General features: G+C 38.4%; 1 protein-coding gene across 1 annotated transcript in view; it reads left to right on the top strand.

Moving 5' to 3' along the window:
* The window catches only part of IPO11 (importin 11), a 230,143-nt gene extending 215,043 nt beyond the window's left edge, over positions 1-15,100 (top strand). Inside the window, exon 30 of the mRNA XM_001493727.7 lies at positions 13,694-15,100. Within this exon, the coding sequence (XP_001493777.1) occupies positions 13,694-13,858 (165 nt within the window). The 3' untranslated portion in view covers positions 13,859-15,100. The remainder of the gene's footprint in view (positions 1-13,693) is intronic.
* Positions 15,101-21,675: the final 6,575 nt, after the last annotated feature.

Genomic DNA, 21,675 nt, shown 5'->3' with positions numbered 1-21,675 from the left:
ACAGCAGCCATAGAAAGCTAGGAATTTAAATTTTATTTGGTAGAAATAGGGAGCCATCAAAAAGTTGTCATCAGAGTGACATGGTCAGATTTGTGTTATAGAAAAGATTGTTGTACAACCATATTCTACCATGAATTTGCTTATTCATCCACTGTGACTGCGTAAATAACAGTGGACCATGAATCTTTAGATACCATTTGAAACTGAATTTTGTACACCCTAAATTCCAGAAATATTATGCCTGTGTTTTCATAGTTATATCCACATTTCATGGGTAGAAGACTTTGTTTACTGATAACTGTTTCTTCTCTTTCTTTTGAACTAAAGTTGTCTGTATAGGTCTTTGACTCACAATTCCTTAGCATATTTCACATATGAGTTTTATAGATGTTCATTTGCTTTTCTTTAAGAAAATGAACATTATGTAATATGACTGATTGTTACACTATAGGCTCTCTTCATTGTTTCCTTTGTACATTTCCACAAATTCCAGAATTGTTAACCATGAAGTCTCTCCATTAGTCCTTAGCTTTTATCATACCTGACAAGCTACCACATTTGGGGCTCAGTGCACCAAAAATCCCCATGGATTTTTTTTAATTCAACAGCTATAGATGCATGTTACAAATAGTTCTGTCTTTGGTAAACAAAATTGTGTTCTTTTCAGAAAATCATAATGCATCCTGTGTTTTTACCATTTAGTATAAAAAATTTTATTACACCACTAATTTTCATGTTACCTTACCCTCCCACCCCTTAATGCATTTTGCGTATAAGGACCATGATTTATTTCATCTTTGAATCCCTGCACTTAGACTAGTACAAAATGGATTCTCAATAACTTTTCATTGAATTAGATGCTAGTGGTAGCAAATTTCTTAAATCCACAAGTCAGTAGTCAACATGAGCTATCTACTGGAGATTTGGGTGACCTGTGTTGAGGAAAGATCTGACCTTTGGTAACGGGTGTTGACTAGTTACTTTGTAATTGATTCTAAAACTCTGCTATTCTCATTTCATTGTAAATTTATTCCTTGAACAAAAAACAAGTGTAATTCTCAGAGATTGATACAGCTCATTTATCGTCTTAGATCCAGAGGATAATATAGATATTCTCATTGTAGTTACTCGATTTTTATGTGAACCAAATGTTGATAGGCTTAGTTCTCTAAGACTTAAGTAAACTTTGATGATGAAAGGTAAGAGTGGAACAGATGTTTTGAAATGCTTGAGTTGTGTTATTTTCTAAATACTTGTCATAGTGTTATATCTTTGTTAATCACACTGCTGTTCTTTTTTGAGAGTTTTCTGTATGACTTCCACAGATAATTCAGTAGTGCAGACACTGCTGTGGAGTGGTTCCTTTGTTTTGTGTCAAGCCTGCCTACTAAAATAAATATGCAATGTATTTTAAATCATGCATGAGATCATTTCAAGTACTCCAGCAAATTTAGGTTAAACAGCCATAGAACAGTGTTACCCTTCCCAGAAATAGTGTTAATTCAGGTCTTAAAATATTACAATTTCTCTAACAGTTTTCCTATATCAGCAGATGGTCAAGATGGGAAATTTTCATCCCCCCCATTCATTTCCATCGTATTCTGTCATTTTTGTAAATTGTTGATGGTTCTATGTTTAGAATTACTATAAGTCTAGGTTTAGAATTACATAAATTACCATTTAATGAAATGGTAATCTCAGGTTTTGAAATAGATTGAGGGCACTGACTGACTCCTTCTTAAACTTTCTTGCCTTCATTGGTTCACTTTTCCCATTTCCTATTTATAGCACTTACACTTTTAAATCCTTTACCTGACAGCACATTTTATCAAGAAACTCAAGATTCTCATAAGATTTGCTCAGTGATCTCACTTCTTGGAACCACAGAAGCAATTGGAGCAGTGAGGAGATATAAAGGAGCAGGTGTTTCCTGTAGATGGCTTACACTTGTGATGATATAGTCCTTTATAATAAGGTTATAGGCAGAAATAAACAATATTCATAAAACTCAGATAGCATATCCAAAGGTGACATTTAGATTGCAAATAGATATCTTATCTGATTCTTCCTCACTGTTTCTCTTTATTCTCTTTCCATTCTCTGTATCACCTGGAAACTACGTATAATTGGATCAATGTATTACGGCACATATTTGGTTTTATAGTATATTCTCTTATAGAATAGACAAACATGAATCTTAATATTTCTGAGAAGGAAGTGGTAGAATCAGAGGCATTGCTGAGTAGTAACATGTTTAGATATTTAGCAGGCTGTTGTTTTCTAATATAATAACATTGATAGCACACCCCTAAATATCCTATTATACTTTGTTATATAGTCATTTTACTTTGATGATGGTAAGATGAAGGAAGGATGACATCTTTCTTTTATTTGTTAATTGGGTTATGTATTAAAACTGATTTTTTTTTTAATGTAAAGAAGTAACACCGTTGCTGGAAATTGAATGGAGATAGTCCTTAATTTACCTCTAAAATTGTTTTATAGTAGAAATGCTCAAACAAACACATAAAGGGTCATTTCAAAAGGCAGCATATTTTTATAGGATTTTTAAAATGCACCTATGATCATAACATTTTTATTGGTGTCAAATTTATCTTATTTTCCTACACATTTCCATTTTGCAATATCACATCATCCCCGTGGCCTTCTGAGTGAGCTGATGTAAGGGTAGCCTATGGTAGTCTTGTGATCCTGTATGTTTAGTTGAACCTAAGATGATCTCCTATTGGGTGTGTGGTGACAAATCTGAATAATATAATCAGTTAACTTAATTTACTAGCTATGAATAAAAATTCTACCCTATCAATAGAACATACATTTTTTAAATGTTCATGAAACACTTATAAAAAGTGAGCATATCCCGGACTTAGGAAGAAAACCTCTAACTCCTCAGAGTAGAAATAGTACAGGTCATATTCTCTGACTACAATGAAGTTAAACCAGAAATTAAACAAAGATTGAGAAAAATATTGGTCACGTCAAGTTTTTAAAACAGTATTTTAAAGAAGAAGCTTGCAATTTAGTCTTAGGTGACATACCACAATGAGATTGTTACACATAAAAACATATGAGTACAACTAAATTATTCATAGCCTTAAGTGATTGTATTATCAAACACGAAAGAATGAAAATTAATGAACTCAGAACTCGTTTCAAGATATGAGTTAAAGAAAAAAAGTCAACCTTAGGAAAGCTAGAACCCCATGTGGTGATTCTGCCAGATGCTAAGTCTGTTTATTTCAGTTATGCATTCTGAAACTTGGAAATACCCACAGGATGGGCAACCCACCAGGCCCATTGTGAGATGGACCTGAGCTCAAACGCCGTGGCTTACCTGACCTCCATAAGCCCCTACTCTGGTGTCCCACTACCACGGGGTGGGGGAATGAATAGAAGTGTACAATATTAGGGATAAAGACACATAGAATATAACTTCAGGGATTATGCATGCAACTTTTGGCTAATCAAGGGTAAATCTTGTCAGAATGGACAATTTTTTTTTTTTTTTTTTTTGAGGAAGATTAGCCCTGAGCTAACATCTGCCACCAATCCTCCTCTTTTTGCTGAGGAAGATTGGCCCTGAGCTAACGTCTGTGCCCATCTTCCTCTATTTTATATATAGGATGTCTGCCACAGCATGGCTTGATAAGCAGTGGTTAGGTCTGCGCCTGGGATGCGAACCAGCAAACCCTGGGCTGCCGAAGCAGAACACAAGAACTTAACCGCTATGCCACTGGGCTGACCCCCAGAATGGACAATTTTTTTTAAAAGTGTAAATTACTGAAAAATAAAAAACATAAAAACCAATGTAGGACCAGGTAGAAATAGGTTTATAACCATGGAAGAAACGTTTTAAATTGCCTCCCCACTCCTCCAAAAAAAAAAAAAAAAAAATCCTCCCTCAGTAATGTTTCTTATTTGCTCATTTTACAAGCAGTTTTACTGGCATATACTATCAATTTTTTTTAAAAAATAAGTAGTCCTGGGGCTGGCCCCGTGGCCGAGTGGTTAAGTCCGTGCGCTCCGCTGCAGGCGGCCCAGTGTTTCGTTGGTTCGAATCCTGGGCACGGACATGGCACTGCTCATCAAACCACGCTGAGGCAGCATCCCACATGCTACAACTAGAAGGACCCACAACGAAGGATACACAACTATGTACTGGGGGGCTTTGGGGAGAAAAAGGAAAAAATAAAATCTTTAAAAAAAAAATAAATAAATAAGTAGTCCAATCCATTTAATTTTACTAATGACATCCTTTCGGCTGACTTCCCTCTCTCCCTTATTTCTTCTTTCTTTCTCCTTTTTTTCCCCTTAATTCCTTCCTGAAAGGAAAATGAAATCCCTCCTTTTATGCTGTCAAATTTTAAGGAACAGATAATGCTATGCTAGCTCAACTATTCTAGAACCTAGAAAACTGTGGGAACTGTAAGGAACACAATAAAAAAGAAAATAGTAAGTTTTTTTATTTATAAAAATAGTTGCAAAAATATAAATCACCATTAGCAAATTAAATCCAGTGTTAAATTCAGCATTTGTTCCTGGTAAAATTTCTTAGTGAAATAGGAATAGAATAGTATGCCTTTAAGATGATCTAAAAAAATAGCTATTTGAAACTAAGCACAAACATACCACTAGATAGTGAATGATCTAAATGCCAGAGAATGCCATCTTCTCTAACAGACTACTGGAATCTCAGCTTAATGTAATTGTTTATTTCTTTCTCAGGAAAAGCACAAAAAGGAGAGGGTTAGGAGTGGGTGTGTAATTCACAGTTGTTCAGGGGTGATCCAGATGTATTGACGCCATCTTGGCTTCTGTCTAATTGGAAGGCAGGAACAAGAATGAATAGGAGTAGTTTAAGAGTCAGACTGGGCAGTGACATGTATCTTTTCTGCTCACATTCCGTTGACTGGGAAATGTGCTCTATTTGTCTACCTGGGAAGAAAAGTAAGAAGGTTTGGTGATAGTGTGTCACGTATAGGATGGTGAACTTAATTGATGAGTGTTGTGTGTGTTCTGACTGCTCCACTGACTGGCTGTTTCCTGGTCTCTCTTCCTCTCCTTAGGCCTCCCTGTCCCCTGGGACACAACAATATTGAAATTAGGCTAATTAATAACCCTGCAGTGGCCTCTAAGTGTTCAAGCAAAAGCAAGAGTCACATGTCTCTCACTTTAAATCAGAAGCTAGAAATGATGAAGCTTAGTGAGGAAGGCATGTTGAAAGGTGAGACAGGCTGAAAGCTAGGCCTCTTGCCCCTAACAGCCAAGCTGTGAATGCAAAGGAAAGTTCTTGAAGGAAATCAAAAGTGCTGCTCCAGTGAACACAAAAATGATAAGAAAGCAAAAAAGCTTTATTGCTGATTTGGAGAAAGTTTTAGTGGTCTGGATAGAAGGTCAAACCAGCCACAACATTCCTTTAAGCCAAAGCCTAATCCAGAGCAAGGCCCTAACTCTCATCAGTTCTCTGAAGTCTGAGAGAGGTGAGGAAGCTGCAGAAGAAAACTGAAGCTGGCAGAGGTTGGCTTCTGAGGTTTAAGGAAAGAATCTGGCTCCATAACATAAAAGCACAAGGTGGAGCAGCCAGTGCTGCTGTAGAAGCTGCAGCGAGTTCTCCAGAAGATCTGGCTAAGGTAATTCATGAAGGTGGCCACACTAAACAATAGATTTTCAATGTAGACGAAACCGTCTCATATTGGAAGAAGATGCCATCTAGGACTTTCACAGCTAGAGAGAAGTCAATGCCTGGCTTCAGAGCTTCAAAGGATAGGCTGACTCTCTTGTTAGGGGCTAATGCAGCCAGTGACTTTAAGTTGAAGCCAGTGCTCATTTACCATTCTGAAAATCCGAGGGCCGGTAAGCATTCTGCCAGATCTACTCTGTCTGTGCTCCATAAATGGAACAATAAAGCCTGGATGACAGCACATCTGCTTACATCATGGTTTGCCAAATATTTAAGCCCACTGTTGAAACCTACTGCTCAGAAAAAAAAGATTCCTTTCAAAGTATTATTGCTCATTGACACTGTACGTGGTCACCCAATATAGCCTTACAAAGTGTGTTTCTTAAGTGATAAGACTTGAAAGTTGATGTTATATTGCTGATGGTTCCATTTCCTCCTTAGGATTCCTTATTGTGAGTTTGAAATGAAATAATATGTGAAGGACCTAGCCTGTGCCTTGCTTGTGGTTGTAGTTTAGTAAATGTAAAATTTAATATTTTGATTACTGTTTAAGTACTCTGATGAAGAGCATTTCATACTGAAACAAATATGAAGAAATAAGCAGATGTTCTGTTGCTCCGATTTGGACTTGAAATAATTACTTAGGCTCATTGTTTAAATTGTGCATTTCTCTCAAGCTTACTTTGCAAAGATTAGAAACACCTTATGATGAAAGGCATAACCAGAATAAAACTGAAGCTAGAGTAAAAATACCCAGCTAGTAATGGTCTAGGACTGATGGAGAGAAAAATAAGTATATCGGGGCTGGCTTGGTGGCATAGTGGTTAAGTTCGCATGCTCCACTTCAGTGGCCCAGGGTTTGCAGGTTCAGATCCCAGCTCAGACCTAGCACCACTTGTCAAGCCACACTTTGGCAGCACCTCATAAATAAGATAGAGGAAGACTGGCACGGATGTTAGCTCAGGGCCAATCTTCCTCAACAAAAACAAACAAAAGAATTATATCAGAAAACCTAGGTCACAAGCTAATTGCTAAATTGGAATTTCAGTTTTTGTCACTGAGATGTGTATGTGCTGTCGTTTTTCTTAAAGTGGATTTTCTGCCAAGTTGGAGGTTTTTGGGGACATCAGAAGCTAGGAGAAGTTTGTTTCTTTTTTTGCAGGGGAAGATTCATCCTCAGCTAACGTCTGTTTCTAGTCTTCTTCCTTTTTTTTTTTCCTTTTTCCCCCCTAAAGTCTCAGTACATAGTTGTGTATAGTTGTAAGTTCTTCTGGTTCTTCCATGTGAGATGCCGCCACAGCATGGCTACTGACAGACAGGTGGTGTGGTTACATGCTCAGGAACTGAACCTGGGCTCCTGAAGCGGAGTGTACCGAACTTAGACCTCTAGTCCATCAGGATGTTTGTGTGCTGTCATTTGTCTCTCATGCAGTCTGGATCTCAGTCTCTCTAGACATAGCAGTGTAAAATAGCTCCTTTACTTACTGGCTCAGCAGATAGAAATTATAGTCTAAATTCCTCAAAGGACAGCCGTAACAGTGATGATGAAAAGTCTCAAGTGGCTCCTTGGAATCTGAGTTTCACACTGGGTGTAACTAGTGACTGAATTCGCATCGCCAAGCCCTGCTGGTGAGGTGGGTTCTGGTTGGCATCTGCAGGACTGCAAACTCCTGGTTAAGCCACTGAGTTGGGAGAGTTTATACCCAAAGATGTTAGAAATGTACATGTTTAGATATATTTTAGAAGTTGACAGTTACCTACAGTGAAATAATTAGAGGTCAAAAAAGAAGAGAATTTTAAACCAAAGATATTTTAATCAAACTAAGGAATTTTTGAAGACCACATGGTTAAATACATTGTTGTAGGCAAATTTTCCTTTAAGATTTTTGGTCTTCTGCGTAGCTAGTGTGTTTAAACATAATCTACCAAGTTTCATGGAAAGTATATTATTATTCTTAAGATCTGTATTTTTCTATGGTAGGAAATTTTTTCTCTTTAGCAAAATTCTATCTGAGATAACTTTACAGTAATTTTGAAAAATTATCATGAGGTATTTGGAGGCTTAAAAAGTGAACAGTGACATGATATACCACATAACCTAGGAAAATGAAAGATTCACCTTGGCCAGATTCCTGCTGGGTGAAATTGCTGATGAATGCAGTGAAATATTTTTTAGTTTTAAGGAATAAAAATCTCTCAAAGAACAAGAAATATACATCCTGGTGAGTAGCACCCCAGGAGCCACAATCTTGTACCAGCTTTAAAGACTAAACACCTTACAGGTTGAAGCATGTGTCAGAGGCTCTAATTACCGACAGAGGGACCAGAGCCATTCTGTCTTGGAGTAATAATTTCTGAACCAAGGAATACTGAACTGCTTGCTTATTCACATCCAATGTGTGGACTTGGAAGTGAGTCAGGCTGTTAGCACTTCATTTATCTGGCATTGCCCTGGAGTCAGGAATTCTGGGAAATTATCTTCTGCTAATAACTGATACCTATAGTAAGATTCCTAATTTTATCTTAACCATTTTAATGGAAGTGTTTCTTATATGATCATGTACTTCCTCGAAAGGCAAGAGTAGGGGTTAGGCATATGGAAGTAATGGGAAGAGAACAAAACCAGGAATTTGGAAATCTGTATTCTAGTTCTACTGATGTCATTAACTTGAGAACAATCAACCTTGGATGTCACTTAAAGCCTGGGGATATCGGTTTTTCTCATTTTGAGAATGAACTTGCCAGCCTTGCTGCTTAGACATTCTGTAACTGAACAGTTGTGTAAGCCAGTTGAGGTGTCCAGGGCAGCTTGTTTTCACACCAAATGGCCACAGAGGGATGTACTTTTTTAGTTTCTAGTCTGTGTTTTAAAATTTTGTTTGTTGTAGAGTCTCTTGTCTATTTTTGCTTTTGTTGACTGTGCTTTTGGTGTCATATCCATGAAATCATTGGCAAGGCCAATGTCATCAAGCTTTTCCCTGTGTTTTCTTCTAGAAGTTTTACAGTTTGAGGTCTTATGTGTAAGTCTTTCATTCATTTTGAGTTGATTTTTGTGTGTGGTGTAAAAGAAGGGTTTCATTCTTTTGCATGAGGATGTCCAGTTTTCCCAGCACCATCTGTTGAAGAGACTGTTCTTTCCCCATTGTATATTCTTGGCTCCCTTGTTGAAGATCAGTTGGCTATATGTGTCGTATTTGTTTGTGGGCTCTCTATTCTGTTCCATTGCTCTTTTTCTTTTTCTTTTTTTTTCCTGAGGAGTCTTTGCCCTGAGCTAACATCTATTGCCAGTCTTCCTCTATTTTGTATGTGAGCCACCACCACAGCATCGCCACTGACCAGTGGTATAGGTCTGTGCCCAGGAACTGATCCTGGGCTGCCGAAGCAGAACACACCGAACTTAATCATCAGGCCACCAGGGCTGGGCCCTCCATTCCTCTTTATATTCAACATAGTACTGGAAATCCTAGTCAGAGCAATTAGGTGAGAAAAAGAAATAAAAGACATCCAAATCAGAAAGATGAAAGTAAAATTGTCTCTCTCTGCAGATGACATGATCTTATATATAGAATACCCTAGAGACGTCATAAAAAACTACTTAAACTAATAAACGAATTCAGAAAATTGCAGGATAAAAAATCAAAATACAAAAATCAATTGTGTTTCTATAAGCTAATAAACTATCTGAAAAAGAAATTAAGAAAACCATCCTATTTACACTAGCATCAAAAAGAATGAAGTAACTTTGGCATAAACTTAACTAAGGAACTGAATGACTTGTATGCTGAAAACTACAAAACATTGATGAAAGAAATTAAAATGTAAACAAACAGAAAGATATCTGTGTTCATGGATTGGAAGATGTCCATACTACCGAAAGCAATCTACAGATTTAGTGCAATCCCTATCAAAATCCCAATGGCATTTCTTACAAAAATAGAAAACACAATTCTAAAATTCATACGGAACCACAGAAAACCTTGAGTAGCCAAAAGAGTCTTGAAAAAGAACAAAGCTGAAGGCGTCACACTTCCTGATTTCAAAATATATTATGAAGCTGCAGTAATTAAAATAGAATGACAGACAACCTTTTTATTTTGGAATAGTTTTAGGTTTATAGAAAAGTAGCAAAGATAGTACAGAGTAGTCCCTTGTGCCCATTTCCCCTATTGTACATTACCATGGTACATTTATCAAAGCTGAGAAACCAACATTGGTATATTATTAACTAAACTCCAGACTTTATTTAGATTTCACCAGTTTTCCAGTAATGCTCTTAGTTACAGGATTCAATCCAGAATAACACACATTGCATAAAGCCTGGGTCTGGTTTGAATAGTTGTCTGTCTCTTCCCATTATTTCCAAGATTTCTATATTGTCAACTGAGCCTCAATATTGCTGCCTTTGTTTTTCCTGTAGTAGTTTTTTATCTCCTCAAATTTGTGCATCTAAGCAAACCTCATCTAAGCAAAGATAATCATATTTGTTAGAAATGTGTGGAAAAAGAAGAGTAATTTCTGATTTTTAAGATTCTGCTGTGAATAATTTGTTTGGGCAAATAGGTACCAGACTATTTTCATCATTCACCTTTGGAGTTAATTCCTTGCCTCCCAGAGTGTATTCTTGGTGAGTGAGCTTGCCAGATTGCTCAGCTCTCTGATGTGTGACCTGTTGCTCTCCATGTCCCCCAATGATAATGTCTTGCAAAACTCTAACATCACAACGAGAATATTGACATTAGTAAGGGTCAAGATGCAGAACATTTTCGTCACCACAGAGACCCCTCAAGTTGACCTTTTATCATTAAACCCACTTTCCTTCTGCCCCTGCATCCCCCCCGCCCTCCACCTTTGGTGACACAAGTGATTTTCCTTTGAAACTTAGTCATTTTTAGTATTATGTTATGAGACATAATCTCATTTAAATCTTCTGTTTTAGCCAGCTTCTTTTGATACTACTCTGTCAGGAGAAGTGGGTATGCCACTTTGTTACTGCCAGGTGGATGTTGAAGGCCAAGTTCCCCGCTAGGCCTCCACTGATACCTCCTGGGTGAGGAAGGGGAGAGTCTGGGCTCCCCAGGGGTCTCCACAGACACCAGTGTGGCGTGGGTGGGTCGAATCCTTGTAACAGCCCATCATGATTGGGGTTGGGGCCATAGTTTATTTTGTGGTGTTGGCTGAAATATTGTCTAAAAGTTTTCTGTCCTGCTCTGTGGTTCCTTTCCTGGTCCTTTGGCTAGAGAGAAGACTTTTTTTGGAGGTTTTTGGTCTGTGCTCATTGGTGTTTCCAGGTTGCTGGCTTCTCCAGCCCCAAATCTGGGATATATGAAGCAAGAGGAAAGTAAGGGCATTCAGCATCGTGTTGTTCCTTGGGCGCTGGGGTCCCTGGTCAGTCTGCCTTCTTCTCTCCACCTTTTAGAGTCTTCTTATGTTTGTGTTATATATAATGTCCAAGGGTTTTAGTTGTATTGAGCTGAAAGAATTATAAATAGCATTTTACTGTATTATTTTGGAAGTAGAAGTCTGTTTCACACCTTCTTTTGCACTATATTTTTTCCAACAGCAGATTTATCTTCCTAATTATAATTTACTTACTACATTAGAAAAGTAATTATTTTCTCAAGAACATACCACCTGGTAAACATGGTAGGCATTCTGCATTTTTTCACATTAAATGAGATAATTAAGTTATTTATGTTAGGTGGGCATTTGTGTGAAAGTAATAGTTAAGTTCTTTGCAAAAGCTGTCAGTGACTTCAGTGTCTCTTAATTCTGGTAACTAAAGGCACTATTACATTCAAAGAAATGGCCTCTGGGTTTTTAGTGGATATGCAGCAATGATTCTTCTTTAGAGAATCGTTTGGTCAATATATTTCATATATCTCTTCAAAAGAAGGCATTGACGGCTATGATTAATGAATGTCTACCACAAGCCAAAATAGGCATTTATTTGTCAACGTGTTTATTTAACTAAGAAAAGTTGATGTTTTTAAAAAGATTTTTTAAGGTGTGTACTTGGAGAGTGTGTCTTTCTCCTTCCTTCTCCCCTCCACAACTCTCCTTCCAAAGGAGATTAATGCTTTTAATCTCCGCATGACTGATCAATATACTTTCAAAAGTATTGTACTGATGTAGTGTTACGCCATATGTGCTGGGTTTTAGTATGGTGATATTTTCTTTTTTATTCTGTTAGAGATTAAAGTGTAGAGATGAGATAAGTTAACTGTTTACAGTTTCTTGTAGCAGATTGAAACAGCATTTAAACTATACACTTCAGCTTCATTTCAGTAGTTGGAGTAACTTGAACATCAATTTCAAGCTCAACTGCTTTTCATTCATATTGTAGCAGATGGTTTTAGTTACAGATAATTCACAGTGTTTCAACAATGTCCACATCCTCTTTGGTGCGAGGTCTATTTCTTAGTAATTAAAATAATATTACACATTACTGCTTGTTGCTTAAGAGCACATATTTTTAAATGTTCAGCTTCTGTTTCTATGCGTTTTGTAGGATGGTATCTCCAGGCTTGTGGACATAGGGCTGGGCTTTCTGTCGTCACTTCTCTTTGGTGTTCTTTGTCCTGTTCGTCTTCCAGGGAAATAACTATTGAAGTTACCCGTGGATTTATCATGTAACTCTGGAATGGTGACCTAAGGGGTTTAATTTCAAATTCATGCCACCTATGTCTCTGCCTCTCAGTTACGTTTTCCATTCGTGGTCATTAATTGCTCGAACAGCAGATGTGGTTCAGCTACTTCATTTGCCTGGAATAAAACCGAGTATCAATAAGGAAAGAAAAGACTTTCTGTGTAGCCATATTGGGCACAAAAGCTCATGCACTTTATTTAAAACCTTGCAGATGTTCAGCTTTATTGATAATGAGAGAAATGTACAGCTTAAAGCCATGGTGTGTTATTTTTCACTGTTATAAAGAATTTAAATAATGATAACACCAGTGGTAACAACAATATCACAAGCCTAAAACTCTTGTACCTTTTAAATTGGTACAAACCCTAGGAAAAACAACTTGATAATATGTATCAGAAGTCATAAAATTGTCCATGCTCTTTAGTATAGTAACTCTTCTGAGATAAGAGATATCCTAAGGGAAGAATCTGAAATGCAGAGGAAAGGCTGTGTATATGTAGTAACGTGGAACAGTGTTTATGAGAGATTATTCAGCAAAATCATAGCTAAAATTGTATTTAAACTGTACCATAATCACTTCAGTGTGCCTATAACAAAACAAATTATGACATAAATAGATTCCGAATTCTTAAAGTTAGAGTAGAATTTTTTTGTGATAATATAAATGCAAAGAACAGTACTGCTTGTGAATGTATGTGTGTGTGTGTATGTACGTGCCACAGGCATCGGAAAGACAAAAGAGTCAAAATATTTTCTTGTTGTGTTAGTAGTATTATCTTTAGGAAGTGGAGTTGTGTGTTATTTTTAATTGTAATTTTTTTGTTTTCCAAATATCCCTATAGGGGAGGAGGAGTACATGCTTGTTTATCTATTTATTTTTATTTATCTTTTTATTTTTTTAACCAGAAGAAGGTACCGGAATGGAAATAGGATGGTGGGGCAAGCAGTGTGCTCTGGCAGTCCTGAGGGCGTCACTGAGCTGCCAGAGTAGACTGCCTCACCTTCTAAGGAGAGCCCGTGTGCAAATGCTCTTCAGCATGTTCTCTTCCTTTTAGGATACTTTCTGCCAGGTTTTGATGCTTTTTTACATGGGTGAGCTTTCAGCTGTTGAGAAATTCAGCTAATCAGACAAGTTATGTTCCTAGGCCCTGGGGAACTGAGGTTAGACTAATTGAATGAAATTTTCGTTGACGAACTTTCCCACAATGAGGCTGTTTGAGAATCCCTTATAAGAAGGGATGCAAAAGCGGTTTTGTTGCTGAGGAAGAGATTACAGAGACTTGTGGTCACACCTAAGAGGGACGTGTCTTGCTTCTTTGACACTGTGGCTGCTCTCTGCCCCACAGCTGGCCCTGAAGGACCCGGTGCACACGGTGTCACTGCAGCAGTTCACCTACGAGAAGCTCAAGGCTCAGCAGGAGCTCCTGGGAGAGCAGGCCTTCCAGCCCCTCATGGAGACGGTGGACACAGAGATCGTCACCCAGCTCCAGGAGTTTCTGCAGGGCTTCTGAGAGCACGTGCCCTGTGGCTGCCCCCCTTCTGAAGCAATCCAAGGATCCCAGCCTGCCATCTGTGTGTGAGCACCTGCCGAGACGACGAAACCCCTGCGTATGAAAATAAAGAAGCCAAGACAACACATTTTTTACTACAAAATTCAGCAAATACATGTAAATCCCGCATAACTAAATTCACAAACCTAAATCCTCAAAAGAATTTAATTTTATATTTACGAGGGGCCCTGTGTTTACTAGAGATAGATTTGATGGCACTAGCTGCTTAGTTTCCTGTTAAGAGAAGAAACTGTTTGATTACCTTTTAATCATGTGCTCTTAACACTTGAGAAGATGAAGGTTAATCCTGAGATGTTTTTCTGCAACCAAAATTACTTAAATTTGGCTGCCTTATTCCTTTTTTAAGCTAATGAAACTACAGGTTTGAAAAATGACAAAGCTGTTCAGATGATGCAATTAAAGAAAATTGTACACCAGGCAAAAATATATAAATAGTGACAAATAGACAGTTCTGGCAAAGGAGTTGCTTTCCTCTGACATAGAAAACATGTTTTATCAGACGGATGCTTTTATTTTCATTCTAGTAATTTGATACAAGAATTAGTAAAGGGATTTTTTTCTCGTTTCATTTTCAGTAATTATACTTAGTCTTTCGATGCACATTGTAAGGCTACAGAAGTGAACCTGTGGTACTGCAGTACCAGGTGGAAGACCTCTGGTGGTATTTTGGTCCTAGTTCCTTTGTTACTCCCAAAGGCCAGGAGTCCTGTGCGCACCGAGATGCACCGGGCCACCCTCAGACCCCCGGTGCTGTGGCGTGGCCGTGACCGGCTATTCAGCACTTGCCCATCTTGGGTTCCTCAGGACGGGAGGGCATCAGCCTCACTGTGGGTGCACCCAGGAGGGCCCAGCAGTCCCCAGGGTACCAACACTGATGTGACAAGTCTTCCATTCTTATTCCTCCAACGTGCAGTACCGAAAAAGGGGAAAAAGGAGAAAATAAAGCCTTACTTTGTTTTACTTGCCATTTATTGTAAGGAACCTTTAAAGCATTTTTAAGGAAATATTCAAAGCAAGGTTGGAAATGTCTGATCTTTCTATAGAAAGTTGGGTACAGTATGTAACTGCGGGAAACCCACTGCCCCTTTGTAAGCTGTGGAACCCAAAATGTGTGGAAATATTTGATGTTTTCAGCAAGAGAAAGAAAATATGGTCCAAATTAAATTTTCCAAAGATACCTCACATTTGACTGATTTGTCTGATTGTTTTCTCTGCCCCACAAGAAATGAGTTCATGAAATTGCCCAGTGCATTTGAAAGGTAAGTTTTCTTTCATGCTGTGGCGTTGGCTGGCTGAGTAGGTGGCAGTGCTGCATGTGCAAGTCCTAGTTACCTTTTCAGTTTCTCTTTTCGTTTAGAGACTAAAAGCTTCTTTAATACAATATTTCTTTATCATTATTATTCAGTCCTCAAGGCTGATCTAAGAAGAAGAATTACTTTTTGTTGACTTAATTATTTTCATTTGAGGCACTTAGTCCCATTATTCTTATCAGAAATTCTCAAACATGCTCCAGTTTTCCAGCTACGGTAAAATACTCGTCCTTTCCATTCCTGATAGATTTCGTTATAGTGTTATAGCAAATATTACTAAAATAGCTACCTGCAAAAAAAGTAAAAATTTATCTCAGGAAAAGAGTTTGGTTAATTTTTTAAACTTAAAGGTTAAAATAGGCTTTGTAAATAGCTCAGAAGAAAAAATCATTGAATTTTTCAGTGCTCGATTAAGACATAAAATGTGATTCTTGATGTGCAGAATTCTGTTTGTTAATGCAGCTTTATAGCGAACATACTAAGTTTTAGAGGGACAACTCAGCCAGGCCTCTGGTTGAACTGTGGCTCCTGCTGCAAGGTAATGATCATTTCAGACTTCTTTTCTGTTGATTTTGTATTGTGGAGACTTTTCCCAGCCCTCTGACAAAAGCTCCTGTGGCCAACAATGATGTTCTGAAGTGTTTATCGTCAGTCCTCCTCCCTCTCTGCTCGTGCCAGAGAAGCCAGGTCGCGACATGCTAAAGCTCGCTTTTACTACGTCCCCTGGAAAATCTTCACTTAGATCTTTGTTTTACCTATTCCTCAGTCAACTAATATTTGTTGGGTTCCTGTATTGTGCCATAGCGCAGTGCTAGATTCTGGGGTTGCTACAGGGTACTGACCTCATGAAGTTTTACAATTCAAGTTTTACAAACTTACCAACACGATACAAGAAAAAATGGTTCTAACAGAGTGTGTGTTCAGGAGCAGCAGGCTGTGGGGAGGGAGCTTGTCTACCGGAGATGGTGCTGCCACGGTATAACCTGAGAGCCACTTAAAAAGGGCTCTCAAACAGCATAGTTTGGGTAGGTTATTTAGATTACATGGCACTGCGCTGGAACCGGGAAGCCCTCTGATTCCATGCTCAGAGCTATTTAAAATTACTCTGACACACAAAATCAATCAGTGAGACTGTGAAAATGCTAGAGCTCCAGCCTCTCACAATGAATTCCTAACGCCGTGGATTAAAACGTAAGGCTCTCCTGCTAAGGTCTTCGGTTCTACTTCTGTAAACCTTAGAAATCCCAAGTGAGTAGAAATTTAAAAGTTGTTGGAGAGCTGATGAAAGGAAGATATGATAACATGTCATGAAAAACAAAAAGATTTTCCTCCCCCAACTTAAAAAAAAAATTTTAATTCATAGAAGCATTGAAGGAATAGTGTAATGAGCACCAGTATACCCTTCATCTAAGTTCACCAAGTTGTTTCATTTTTCCACATTTGCTTTCTCCATATATATGTGTGTACATACATGGAATATATGTACTTTTGCTCAATCACTTGACAATAAGTTATAGACACCACAGAAATTATAACACTTTACCCCCAAAAACTTCAGCGTTCCTCTAAGAATGGCGTTTTTCTACATATCCACAAATACCATTATACACCTAAGAAAATTAATATTAATGCAATAATGTCTAATAAACAGTATCTCAGTTTTCCCAAGTGCCCCCAAAATGTCTTTTAGATGATGCCCTGTTGTTTAATGATTCAAAATCTATCTAATGTTTATATGTTGCATTTGGCATTTATTTTTTTAATCTAGAAAAGTCCTTTTTTCATGTCATTGGCTTTTTTGAAGAATCCAAGACAGGTCTCTTGTAGAATGTCCCTTATCATTCGGTGTTCTAATTATTTCCTCCTGACTAGATTCAGGTTAGCACTTTTGGCAACAGGACTCCATTGGTGATGCTGCATTCTTGCCAGGGCAGCAAATCAGGAGGCACGTGGTGTCACGTTGTCTCTCTGCTGATGCGACACTGGTTAAGTTGGTCATTACCAGGCCTCTCCGTTACAGAGATAAGTTTTCGAAAAGAACCTCAAAGTCCTAGAAATTTCCAATGATTTTTGTTTTTTTGGTTTTTTGTTTTTTTAACAAAACAAAGCTCTTACCACTACCAGCTTTCCTTTTCATTTACAAAAAGTTATGCAGTTTTTAAGCTAGGACAGGTGTGTGACTGAGGTGTATTGAATCTGGTGCAAGTTTCATCAACCTTCTTAAGTCTCTGAAACTCCGTTAGTGTTGTGGCACACCCCTTAGCCAGGAGTCATCTATCTATTTCTCTCTCTCTCTCGTGTTTTTAAGAGGTATGTAGTTCTTTGTGAATACGAACATAACCTGAACTCACACACTGCTAAAAATGAAGAAATAAGGGCATACACAGCCTCTCTTATTTCTTGTTACCAAAATACCCTTTTTGGATTTGTAAACTGTTGGCGAAGAGGTAAATATGCAGCAATACTTTTTTTTTTTTACTTTTCAAATACTTTATCATATTTGGGCTGAGCTTAAAAGGGAGAAACATACCAGACTTTAGAGCATTTTATTTTAGTGTGGTTTAGGATGAGAAGCTGTATGTTAGTTGGCAAAATGGGGAGAGGAGAGAAAATAATCATTTCCTTAAATGTGAAGCTTTGATCCCAGTATCTCCATAGGACTGTGACATCTGAAACAGCAGGTTAAAGTCAGCTCTTTCCCCTCCAGAAGAAACTGCATTCTGTTCCAAACATCCAAATGGTACAGACCCTGATGTCCTGTGAAGTGGTGCAAACCATTCCATCTGGCTGTAGAGCCTGACCTTTTCCCACAGTCCCCTGCTGCTGTCTGAGGCTGAGCTTTAGGGCCCTTGGGGTGAATGCCCTAGAAAAGGGCTAAAAGAGCTGTTGGCCTGAATTTCTCTGCTTTTACTTCGGGCAGTGGAACGTCTGGCTTGAAGGACTCTTTATGGTCTGAAGCACTTGGATAAAATTCAAAACTGAGACGTACTGACGACATTTTCTCTCAAATTCTTTCTTCTTATAACAAGTAGAGAGTGTCTTATTAACCAAAAATCTTTAATAAGCAGGAAGATTTGCTCCTTGTTCCAGCTAATGCCTGCACCCAACTCATTTGGGCCTGTTGGAATTTATTTAGCCAAGTGTGCTTTGAAGAACTGTCTCATCCAGGAGGGAACGTATCAATGTCTGGTCATCCAACCCTACTTTCCTTCAAACTGAAACATTGATTTTCATGCCACTTTAATTTCCCAGTAGGGCAAAATAGAATGCAAGTAACTTTTAAACAGGTATGAGTCCAGTGAGGCTTAACGTGTTTATGTCTGTCTGCCGCTAAGCAGAGGGTTTTAAAGTTGGAAATTGGCCTTACGGCTAAAATTCTGCCTGTTGGGGATTTTTATTGCAAGAGGTTAGAGCAGGAAAGTCTGGTGATGAGATTGAGTAAACCTGCAACTGAGCTTTTTGTTTTTCTCGAAGCTTAACCTGGAGTAAGATGAGTCTCTCATTTTGACAGGGGCAGGTCACTTCCATAGCTCTTGAGGCTAGCCCCAAGTGACATTTTTTCTTTTTTTTTTTAACAACTTTTAAAGATTTTATTTTTTCCTTTTTCTCCCCAAAGCCCCCCAGTACATAGTTGTATATTCTTTGTTGTGGGTCCTTCTAGTTGTGGCATGTGGGACGCCGCCTCAGTGTGGTTCGATGAGCAGTGCCATGTCTGCGCCCAGGATTCAAACCAATGAAACACTGGGCCGCCTGCAGCGGAGTGCACGAACTCAACCACTCGGCCACGGGACCAGCCCCCATTTTTTCTTTTTTAATGAACTCTGCAACTTAAGCAATAATTTAGAAGAGCAAAACTTTTTGACTGACAGGCAAGTTGTAGCTCATAAAAGTGTGTACTGAGCTCAGAAGTGTATTGACACCTAGCCAGGGAAGGAAAGCCTATCGATGGATCTGGAGGTAATCACAAACTAATTATGAGCTCGATTTAGGCCAGGAAGGCAGCTTGGTTTCTTTCTTTTTTGTATTGAAAGGCACGTCTTGTGCTGTCTCTGGCAGTGAAATCAATTCTGTGAAATGGCCTTGTCCTTCCAGCCTGTGTGTTCCATACTCGCAGCACAATGCATTGAGGAACGCTGAAGCAGGTGAGCAAATCCAATATTTCATTATAGTTACGAGAGACACCTGCTAAAGGCAACTCAGTGTGGAAATACGGAAACCAAATTACTGAAGTAATAGGTTAAGGAATTGATTATTATAAAAGATGGTTTTTCCTTTCAAAAGGTTCCTCCTTGTAGATATCATTCCTTGTAAATATACTTAAAGGAAGAAGGTGGATTTTTAAATGTATTTTATTTTAGTTTTTTTAGTCACAGAATTTCAGAGCAGAAAAATAATCGGAGAGAGAGAATCTATTCTAACCTTACCATTTCACAGATGAGGAAATGGGCCCAGAAAGGTAAGGCCTATAGCCCTGGTCCCTGTAGCCTACGCCAATGTACTGTCAACTATTTCTTTTTCAAAAGTGGCAGTGGCTGCCGAGGTTTACAATATACATTTTTAACTAAGTCCACTTTCAAATAACACTATTTTCCACATGTAGTGTAGGTACCTTAGCAGAGTATTCCCAGTTCCTTCCTCCCATCCCTTATGATGTTGCTGTCACTCATTTCACTTACCCATATGTTATGATCACCCAATACATTGCTAGATCAATTAATTTTAAAAATCAGAGATTTGAGTTTATCTTCATTAATTTCTTCTCCGACACTTTTCTTTATGTTGATCCAAGTTTCCCATATAATTTTCCTTTTAACATTTCTTTGCAAGGCAGGTCTTCTGGCAATGAATTCCCTCAGTTTTTGCTTGTCTGAGAAAGTGTTCATTTCTCCTTCACTTTTGAATGATAGTTTTGCTGGGGATGGAATTCTAGGTTGGTGGTTTTTCTTCTTTCAACGCTTTAAATATTTCACTTCACTGTCTTCTTGCTTGCATGGTGTCTGAAGAAGCCCACTGTTATTCTTATCCTTATTACTCTATAGGTAAAATGATTTTCCCTCCCTCCTCTGACTTCTTTCAAGATACTTCTCTGTCTTTGATTTTCTGAAGGTTGAATATGATATGGGTAGGTGTTATTTTTTCAGTTTATTTCTGTTACAGTGTTTTTGATTTCTAGCATTTACTTTTGACTCTTTCTTAGAATTTTCATCTCTCTGCTTTCGTTACCCATCTGGTCTTGCATGTTGTATACTTTTTCTGTTAGAGCCCTTAACATATTAATCACAGTTATTTTAAATTACCTTTCTGATAATTCCAACATATGTGTCATATCTGAGTCTGGTTCTGATGCTTGTTTCCTGTCTTCAGACTTTGTTTTTTGCTTGCCTTTTAGCCTGGCTTGTAATTTTTTGTTGAAAGCTGGACATATTGTATTGGGTAATAGGAACTGAGATGAATAGGCCTCTAGTGTGAGCTGTATGTTCATCTGGGCTAGGAGTTGGGTTGTTTCATGTTTGTTGTAGCTCTTGGTGCTAGAGGCTTTGAATTCCTCTAGGGTGCTTGTTTTTATTTCCCTTCTTTGGGCTTCCGTAAGTTCTCCTTCTCAGAGAGAACCAGTGTCTTGCAGATCTGTAAGCACCAATCCACTGTTGCACTGGAGCCCTGTTGGTATGTTGGTGAGACATGTGGGAGAGGAGTAATCTCTAATCTTATGATTAAGTCTCAAGTCTCTTAGTGGGCTTGAGTCTCTGGCACGTGACCATCACATATGGTAGCTTTCCCATCCGTCTTAGGTGAGATGGGAAGGCTAGAAGGGGCTGGAGTGAGAGGAATGCCCTTCCCCACAGCTTTAGGACAAAGCTCTGGTAAAGTCTTTCCCCTCGGGAGTAGATCTCTGTTATTTAGAAAGCCCTTGGCATATTTCACAAGCATTACTCTTCCCCTCCACCTGCCAGACCATGAGGGAATGTTCCTCTGATCTTCACCATAAGAAACCAGTGGGTTTCCTAGAGGTAATGCTCACTGAAGCAGCGCTTCCTCTAAGACTGGTTCCCACTGCTGATCCCACCAGTTTATGGCTCCAGCACTTCTGCTCCAGGTAAGTAGATCTTGGCTGTGACTCCAGATTTGTCTGTCTCTCCACGTTTTGGGGAGACAGTTTGCCCTGTAAACTCAGTTCTCTGATGAGTCCAAGAAAAGTCATTGATTTTCAGTTTGTCCAGTTTTTTTCTGTAAGGACTGGAGTGACAACTTCCAAGCTCTTTTTCTGTTGGAACTGAAACAAAGTCCAATGTACTCTTTATATGGCCTTCCATTATACAAATAATCTAAAAAATGAACATTAGTAGAAGGGAAAATCCCCAAAGACACTAATGGTTTTGTTTCTGAAATAATTTAGAAGTAGCAGTCAAAAAACTGAAGAAATACAAGAAAAACCTTTTGAGCAAATAA

Source organism: Equus caballus, chromosome 21 (assembly GCF_041296265.1).
Source record: "Equus caballus isolate H_3958 breed thoroughbred chromosome 21, TB-T2T, whole genome shotgun sequence".
Taxonomy (NCBI): Eukaryota; Metazoa; Chordata; class Mammalia; order Perissodactyla; family Equidae; genus Equus; species Equus caballus.
This window is presented reverse-complemented; position numbering and strand designations above follow the sequence as displayed.